Genomic DNA, 9,546 nt, shown 5'->3' on the forward strand with positions numbered 1-9,546 from the left:
TGCAAGGCCTTGGCTTTAGTCAACCTCCAGTACCCCTTCTTTCACTTCAAAAGCTGCAAGAATCTTTGTGGCTATTGTTTTCCCCAATAGAGCTCTTAATGTACCTCTGCTTCAAATTCTCTTCTCTAGGAGATGTGTACATCCTGCTGCTGACTTCGGCATTTGCTCTTGGATATTGTGATGATGAATACTGGCAATTTGATTGGTTTTAGAATTGCCTAGGAACTACAACCCTGAGTTTGTATTTGAGGGAATTTCCAGCCTTGGCTGGAAGGAAGGTGGAAGACCAACCCTGAATGTGGGTGGCACCATCTCATGGACTGGATCCTATCCTGAAGAAAGAGGCTGTCCTCCATCTTCCTGCCCCTGCTCCTGACATGCTAGGGTCAAAGCATGCCTCATCAGAGTTGAAGAGAGGAGTTCTAGTTCTTAGCTGGTCATTAGTTGTTTTCATTACTTCTCCGTGGCTGGGAAGAAACACCACGACCGAAGCAACTTAATAGAAGAGCTAATTGGTGCTTACGGCTTCAGAGCTTGATCCCATGAGCATCCAAGCGGGGAAAATGGTGGCAGGCTGGTAGGCAGGCATGGGGCAGTAGTTGAGTGCTTACATCTTGAGACACAACCACAAGGCAGAGAGCTAACTGAGAATAGCATGAGCTTTTGAAACCTTAAAGCCTAACCCTGCAGTGACAGACCTCCAAGTCCCACCAGCTAGGGACCAAACATTCAAATAGATGAGCCTATAGTGGGCCTTTCTTTTTTATTCAAAACACCACAGTCATTATGTCAAGTGAAGTCCACACTGACTATTCAGAAACTACAGAAAACTGTTTATGGGTTCTGCAGAGAGTAGAACTCAGCCCACCAGAATTGCAAAGCAAGCACCTTTACTATTTATGCTGGTTTGAAGAGGTATGGCCTCCATAGACTCATGTGTTTGAATACGTGGCCCATAGGGAGTGGCACTGTCTGTCAGATCTGGCCTCATAGGAAGTGTGTCGCTGTGGAGGCGGGTGCCCAGTGTGGCACAGTGTCCGGTTGCCTGTGGATCAAGATGTAGAACTCTCAGCTCCTTCTCCGGCAGCGTATCTGCCTGCAAGGACTGTTATGGTCATGGTGTCTCTTCACAGCAATAAAACCTTAACTAAGACACTATTCAAGCCCTCTTACCAACCCTTAGTTTTTGAAATAATAAAAAAAGTCCGTCATTCTTAGCTAGCCTGAAACTTCAGCAATTCTCTTGGTTTGCCTTCTGAGTGGTGGGGTTACAAGTGTAGGTGTGTCCTGCGACACCTGGTTCCACTGGTTTCCTTCAACAAAAGCCATCCCCATCGTGGCTTCCTCGATGTGCCAAACCAGGACAAAGTGACATCTTCCTGGGTGCCTGGTAAGAAAGCTCCAGCTTCTTCCTCTTCCTCTCCTGGGTGCCTGGTAAGAAAGCTCCAGCTTCTTCCTCTTCTCTTCTTGTCAGTATATTTATTCTAACACAGTACGTATAGGACCCAGGCCCCTTAGCACCTACTAAAAATGAGTGGCTCTAAGTGAAGCAAATATTTTATTTAAATCAGCTGTCAAATCACAGTTTATCCAAATGAACATAATGCAACATTGTTCTTAAAAGGGGCACAGATAACAACACAGACACACTCCAGTATCTATCAAAATACCATTTATAAAGAACAGGAGTCACTTCGTTCTGCATATGAATTCGATCCAGCATATTAAGAGTACAATCAAAAAAGTACAGCGGATTTCCTTCTTCATAAGATGGAATGCATCTCACGGCCTTAGGCACACTCATCTGTCCATGTCATTAAGAGAAGGGGTTTAATCTGCCACTAAAAAGACTTTTTTCCTACCTGGACTGGATTAGAAAGAAACATGTCACAGTAATATTGGGACATTCAGGATGTTTCCAAATGGCGTTTTATTTCTGAGCTCGATATGCATAGGGAAACGACCACTTTCAGGAGACGGCTAACCCACAAACCTAAGCATCAGTGAACTTTAAAAAGACTTGTACCTTCCTCTCAGGAATGTTATTTCTCTGTTTGCCACAGGTTATAGTTGAGGCTTGGGGCTTCTCGAAGCTTCATGATGGCTGCACGCCCGTTACATATTGCATAATACAAAAGGCATGTGCTTAAACGTTAGGAAAAAAATATACAATAGGTACAGGAGGAGGATTACATAAAACATACATATAAATACAGAAGGGAGGACGCTCCAGTTTGAGAAGTAGAACTAGGTATTGCCGACATCGGTTCCAGGCTGAGAATGTAGGACCTTAAATCAGAAATATATGGTGTACCAAGGCGGGGGAAAAAAATCTGAGCAGTCTTAAAACAAGGAAATGTTAGCTGGCTCTAGCTCCCGGTGAAACCTCAGGATTGTCGGGGTGCTCTCCAAGGTTGAAATCAGAGGATAGCCCAATCTCTGAATCTCAAGGGCTCGGCAGTCTTGGTCTCAAGGTCCCAACAGCAGCATTTTGTTCCGTGGCTTGTCTTCACATTCTGGTCTCGCAAGTATACAATGAGTAACTGTAGGAGGAAGAAAGGAGAGAGAGAAATAAAAAATCTCTTTTCCACCCTCAAGTTACTGTCAACAGAACAATCACATAAGAGCTAAGGGGACGGGCTGCCTGGGATTCTGGACCTGAACTCCACTAAAAGGAAAAAAAAGAGTTGGCTAGACAGCTCAGGAGCTAAAGGTGTTTACTACACAAGCTGGAGGCCTGAGTTCAATCCTCAGAAGGTGTCCTCTGACCCACCCTGCCCCTCCAAACACACACCACAGCATAGGCACCCTACCCCGCCCACATTATGCAGGCATGAACACATACAATGATATGACAGGAGAGACCGAAGGCAGGAGGATTACCTAGAGTTCAAGTCCAGACTGGGCTGCACAGGGAGACCCTGTCTCTAAAAATCAACTAAGAGGCCAGGACATGGTGGCGTATGACCTTAATCCCAGCACTCTGGAGGCAGAGGGAGGCAGATCTCTGTGAGTTCGAGGTCTATAGAGTGAGTTCCAGGACCAGCCAAAGATGCACAGAGAAACCTTGTCTCGAAAAAAAAACAAACAAACAAAAGATTTAGTGGGATTCTGATAAGAATAAAACAAAACCAAATGGCCTAGTGGTTAAGAGCACTGACTGCTCTTCCAGAGAATCCAGGTTCAATTCCCAGCACACACATGGCAGCTCATGACTGCTATAACTCCCGTTCAAGAGAAATCCACACACCCTTTGACAGGCAAAAACTTCAATGCACATAAAAAATAAATTTAAAACAAAAAAACAAAAGAAAAAAATATGTATCAACTAGACCTTCCTCTAGTTGGTTATTATGTCCAGCTTAAAGGTCTGTATAAATCGATTACTTGCCGTGTAATTGTATAGCTGTAGGGCAGGGAATCAACCTCCCAGAAGCAAGTCTACCTACCCAACATCTTAGGATTCTGCCAAGTCCCTCTCTGGCTCCTGTAGGTCTTCTTCTGTTGGGAGCTTCATCTCTTTGACTGACTCAGTGGACATTTTTCCTTCTTGAATTCCTACTTCCCGGGCATCTCCCTCCTCTGTTAGCTTTGGTCCATTGGTGTCTGGAGACTCTTTGGTTAGATTTCCGGAGGCATCCGCCTCTGCCTGGGCTGAGCTTTGGTGTTTGGGGCCATCAGCAGCATGCCCCCTTTGATCTTTGGATTCAGATGGCAGCTTCTCGACACCTTCTGCGAATTTGGCACCATCATCGCCTGGCACAGGTTTTGTTCCGCTTCCGTCTCCCTCTGCTCCGAGTGGGGCAATGACCTGCTCACACTGGTGGTCTTTGATACTGGCACTTTTGACTGCAGGCATGTTGGCCTTTTCTGAAGCCTCGCTCATGCCTTTGGAAACATCAGAAAGGGCAAGTTCTTCTTGGGCTGTGGTGGTCACTGCTTCATCCTGGGCCAGGACTTGATGGAGGCTTTCTTCTTTGTCCAGCATTTGTTGAGCGTCCTGGCTGTCTGCCTGCATCACCAGGACTTGGGCCTGTGTATCGGAAGCAGAGGCTGTGGGGGCCATTTCTGTACGTGAGAACTGGTCAACGGCAGTCTGGATGATGTTCTGGACAAGCTTAGTGCTCTCGCTCTGGAGTTCCAACATCTCAGAGGCAGTCTTAACGACTCCCTCCTTCGCTGCCTCTCCTTGACCACCAACCTGCTCGTCATCTTCATCTGATCCCTCTTTCTGGGATGCGCTCATCTCTCCTTGCAGGTCAGAGTGGAGGGTGTTTTGAGGAGCGGGTGATGCTATTGCTGGGACTGACTCAGCCTGAGACTCGGGCCCCGAGGCCACAGTGTCCTCTCCAGGCTGAGGAGTCCAGCAGTCACCCTCTTCAGAGGACTTCTCTGCTGGCATTAAATGCACACCCACAGACTCCAGACTTTCACTTGCTTCTGAAATCGTGACAGTTTCCTCAGCCACCCTCACAGGTTCGGCTGTGGGAGTGACTGGTGGCTCCGAGCTTTGAACCTCTACACAAACTGCTTTGTCTTGGTCTGGGAGAGAAGAGCTTCCTTTCTCTGAGTCGGACACATCAGCTGTTTCGATGGGCTGTGGGGGGGCTTCTTCAGGCTCAAAAGCAGCCGTTTTTTGCTCGCGTTCTTCACTCACGTGCTCTGGCTTTGCCTCCATTTTCTCCTTTTCGACGCCAGTTTCCACCTCTCTCTCCTCTGGGCTAGGACTCTGCCCCTCCGGATTCTTGCTTTCTTGACATTCAGGGGCTACCAATACTTCATCGTCACGTTCCACTTCGGCAATCTTCTCTCGACTGTCAGGTCCATCTGTGTATACAGACCCCTCAGGTCCTTCAACACATAGTTTGTCTTTGACTTTTTCACCAAGGAGGCCAGCCTCCTGACCCACCTCAGTCTGTGCCAAAGCAGGCGCCACTTCCACAAGCTCTTGCCGGGTAGGCTCTAGGACGTCTCTTTCTGGTTTTCCCCCATGTTCCTCTTGGGGTGGAAAAGCCGGTGGTACTGAAGCTTCCTCCTCCTGAGCGGGAGCTACCACTGCCTCTGTGACCTGCGACTGCCCGTCAGTTGTGATGGCTTCACTGTCCTGGCTTTCAATGGCCTCGTCTTGCTGAGTCACATCTGGTGTATCTGACTCTGCTAGGGGAGTGCTTCCGTTTGTCTCGCTGTCATCTGTCAGGGTCTCGGATGACTCGGGGGCTGCAGCTTGATCCACCAGCTGCTGGGGCTCTATAAGCTGGCTTGCGGTGACCTGCTCCTTCAACTCTACACCCGCTGTGACTTCGGGAACTTCTGTAAGGCTCTCTGGTGCAGTCTGAACAATCTCAGAGCCCTGGGCAGAATGCTCAGTTTCAGCTTCAGCTCCCTGCATGGGTTCTTCCGGCACGACATCCCTCTCTTTCTCCACAGCCGGCACTTCGGAATCTTCTTCCACCTCCTCCACCTTCTCCAGTGCTTTGGGCCCTGCTCTCTGTCCGGTCTGGGCGGCAGGCACCTGTGACTCCCCTTTCACCTTTTCTGCCACTGCCTGGAGGATAGCTTGTGTCTGTCTCTCCTGCTCTTCTCTGTCCTGCACACCACCCTCTACCTCCTGGACTGGGGTGGCTTCCTCTGTGGTGTCTGGGGAGTCAGTCAGTTGGGAAACCGCTGACACCATGTCTGTGGTCTCTTCTGCCCCCGAGGCTTCGGTGGCTTCTTCAGTATGGAGGGCTTCTGTGGTTTCTGCAGCTGTCACAGCTTCTGAGGTGAATTCCACCTCGCTGATAACTGTGTCGTCATGGGCATCTTGGCCCTCTGGTAAGGTCTGGGTGACCGCAGGGGCTTCTTCTGCAATGATGTCTCTTTCGGTGACCTCCTCAGTGGATGGCGTGGCTTCGTCTTCGGTGTGTTCAAGGGGTTCTGTCACAGAAGCGGAGATCCAAGAAGGAGACCGCTCTTCGGCACTGGTGACCGCCCTGGTCCCGTCAATGACGGTCACACTCACGGTGTGAACCAGGGTCTTACTAAGCTCTTCAGACACATACACAGCCCCCTCTAGCTGGGGTCCTTCCTCACTCTCCTTGACCTGCTGGGCTTCCATCTTCTCCCTTTCTACCGCGTCATACTCAGACAGAGGCACAACAGCAGGGACATCCGGGTCATCATCATTGATTTCTGTGGGCCCCGTATCTTCGGTAGTGGCCTGTTCTTGCTTCCCATCTAGCCTTTTCTTCCGCCGTCCAGGAATAAATTTCTTAATGGAAACCCAAGACTCTTCTTTACCTGGTTCAACATCTGAAGCCAATTGCTCTGTACCGGAGTCTTCCGCTTTCTCCTCCAGCTTTGACTTGGATTTTTTTCGTGGCGTGACTAATCTTTTAAATGACTCCCAGGTGGAGACACCTTCCCCTTCAGAAGGGCTTCCGGCCGGCTCGGGTGAAGAACTTCCTTGGGCTTGCTCGTGTTCCTGGGTGCTGGCAGGGGCAGATTCTGTTCCGGCTTCTTTGTCTTTGCTGGTCTCCTCCGCTCTGTGACCATCCCCTCCCACTGTTCTCGGCCCTCCTTCATCATCGGAAGAGGATGCCTTCCTTGCCCTCTTCTTGGAGGACCCCACACAAATTAATGCCTCCCATGACACCGAAGTATCCACCTTCCGCTTCGGTTCTTCTGGCTTCTGCTCCTCTCCAACCGTCTTGGCTTCCTCCTGCATTTCTGACATGGTGCTCTCTGTGGATGACAGCGTGGCGCTCTTGACCTTGTCTACTTCTTCTTCCTTGTCGCTCTCAGAAGGTCTTCGAACCCGTTTCTTGGGTGTCACCATCTTTTTGAAAGATGCCCAGGGGGTGATTCCTTCCCTTTTCTTGTCCCCATCAGAAGTAGCTCCTTCCTCGACTTCCCCTTCCTGCTGTGCTTCTGACAGCCCTTTCTCCAGACACGTGATCTCCTCAGGCTCTTCTGGGGAGGACGCCGAGCTCTCTCCCTTCTGCTCATCGGCACTCTCTGGGGACTCGGTTTGGACCTGTTGGTGTTCTCCTGGTTCTTCGTCTCCTCCGCCCCCTCGTTTCCCCTTCTGCTTCTTCCCAGACAGCTTCTTTAAGCCAGAACTACTGAAGAGTTTCTTCAAAGGGCTCCCCTGTACCTTGATCCTCTCTTGAGAGGACAGCATCTCCGCCTCACTGACAATGCCTTCAGGGTGTTTGGGCAACATCTTCTCATCGGGACTTAGATCTGTCAGCTGTGTGTGGTCACCTCCAGAGACACACACTTCTTTGCTCTTCGGAACCAGATCCTCAGCAGGCTCAGCTTCCTGAGAAGCCTCCTTGGTCTCAGCTGGTTTTTCAGGGGGCACGGATACTCCCGTTTCTTTCACATCCTCGTCTGCCTCTTTCCTCCCTTCCTGCTCCTCCGCCATTTTCTCTACGGTGCTCACATGGACCTCCGCAACAACTTCTTGGTGGACTTCTATTTTATCATCAAACACTTCCGTTGCCAAGGGAGCACACTTCTCTGCCAATCCATCCAGGCCAGCCTGGTCTTCCAAGGGTAGCTCCACCTTCTCATAATCTGCGGACAACCTGGCCTGATTTGTGTCTTCTGTGGACTCCTGCTGCTCGGAGGCTGGGGCATGCTCAGAAGGACCTTCTGTCTTTTCATTTTCTTCCTCATTGACTTTTTCTGCCTCTTGCTCCTTTTTCTTCTCAGAAGTGTCCAGCTCATCATCCTTCGGCTTCTTGAAGCTGGTCTTTTTGCGCCAGCCAGCCCAACCGTGAGTGAAGAATTTCTTGAAGGAAGACGTCGTCTCGCCACTGACTGGACTGGTTGGAGATTCTGCGGACTTGGTGGGTTCTTTTTCTTGCTTTTCTTCTTCGTTTTTGGCTTCTTCCTCAGCCACTTGGCCAGATTCAGCCTGAAGGGGAATTTCTTCTGTGCTGCTCTGTGTTTTCTTTGTGGTGTCTTCTGGCTTCTCGGTGGATTGCTTCAGCTCTCTTTCTTTGGATGCTGACTCTCCGGTTTCCATGACGGGCTCCTGGTGGTCACCTGCTCCCACTGTGGCTTCTGCCCCTTCGCCTTCATCCTTTTTGACAGTGAGTAGCTGGACAGTATCAGACTTCTCATTTTTATCCTTTTTCACGGTGAATTTAAAGCCGACAAACTTAAATACCTTCTTAAAGCCAACATCATTAGCCTGGGACTCAGCAGGCTGTGCCGTGTCTTCTACGTTGCTTTCTGAAGCAGGGATCTGTTCGATTATTTCAGGTGTCTCCTCCTGCCCATCCTTTGTGATGTCTTCAACAACTGCAGAGTTGGCAGCCATTTCTTTAGCTCGGTCTTTTTCTCTCACATCTTCTGACTCTCTCTGTCCAACTATTAACAAAGAGAAAGGAAAAATTATTCAACAAACATAATACTCTCATTAATACTAAGGAAAGGTAGAAAATGCAGGTATTTGCAAATGTTTATGTGGGCAATAACTGCTCCTATCAAAGGGCCATCAAGACTTCCAAGTTCAAAGGTTCTTCATGCTTTTCCTTTTTCTTTGCCTTTCCTTGGTTACCAAGAAATGAGTTGCACGGGCTGGAGAGATGGTTCAGTGGTTAATAACAGCAGCAGTTTCTAGAGGACCTGGACTCTATTCCAAGCATCCTCATGTTAGCTGGGTCCAGCTCCCTCTTGTGGCCTCTGTGGGCACCGAACACACATAGTGCACAGGTATACATGTAAGCAAAACACTTACAGAAGTGTAAAAAAAAATCTTAAAAAGCAAGCAAACAAACATACAAAATCAAAATCCAGTAAATGATGATCAAGGAGTATTATTTAAATGGGGGGAAGGGAGTCCTGGAAGAATGGCTTAGCTGGTTTAGATGACAGCTCACAACTGTAACTCCAGTTCCAGTGGGTCAGACACGCTCACACAGACATACATACGGGCAAACCACCAATGCACACTAAACAAAAATAAACTAAAAAGAAAGTCAAGTTCAGCATGGTGACGTGTAACTTCCATCCCAGAACTTGGGAGGCAAAAGCAGCATATAGATACCTATGAGCTCAGGGCCAGCATGGCGTCGAAAGTGAGTTCAAGGACAGCTAGGGGGCTACACAATGAGCCCCTATCTCCAAACAAAACACAACCCAAGCCAATATATGTGCATGTGGTGTCTTGTGTGTATTTATGTGCCCACCTGTGTCTGCACACAGGATGACACTGAGGTCTTCCTCAATTGCTCACTCTATTTTTTTATTTACCCACTTTGTATTGGAGGGGCCCGCCACAAAGCACATTTGGAGGTCAGGGGTCACTGTGAGGGAGACGGCCCTCTCTATTCCTACCACGTGACTTCAGCGGCTGAACTCGGTTCATTACTCATTGGCAGTAAGCACCTTTGCCTGCTCAGCCATCTTATGGTCTCTCACTGAACCTGGAGGTCACCAGCTTGGCTAGACCAGACGGCTAGCAAGTCCTGCTTCCACTTCCTCGGCTTTTGCTGTGGGATCTGGGAATTGAACTCGGGTCCCCATGCTTCTGTGGACACTCTACATCAGCCT

The 9,546-nt window shown here is 49.1% G+C and overlaps 1 protein-coding gene across 4 annotated transcripts in view; it reads right to left on the reverse strand.

Moving 5' to 3' along the window:
* Positions 1-1,547: 1,547 nt before the first annotated feature.
* Akap12 (A-kinase anchoring protein 12) overlaps positions 1,548-9,546 on the reverse strand; it is an 86,564-nt gene continuing 78,565 nt past the window's right edge. For all 4 annotated transcript variants that reach the window (XM_013352343.2, XM_005363438.2, XM_013352344.2 and 1 more), the window contains 2 exons: positions 3,450-8,361; positions 1,548-2,543 (listed from right to left, as the gene is read on the reverse strand). In XM_013352343.2, the coding sequence (XP_013207797.1) occupies positions 3,458-8,361 (4,904 nt within the window). In that variant the 3' untranslated portion in view covers positions 1,548-2,543; positions 3,450-3,457. The remainder of the gene's footprint in view (positions 2,544-3,449; positions 8,362-9,546) is intronic.

The sequence above is a fragment of the Microtus ochrogaster genome, linkage group LG9, assembly GCF_000317375.1.
Source record: "Microtus ochrogaster isolate Prairie Vole_2 linkage group LG9, MicOch1.0, whole genome shotgun sequence".
Lineage (NCBI taxonomy): Eukaryota > Metazoa > Chordata > Mammalia > Rodentia > Cricetidae > Microtus > Microtus ochrogaster.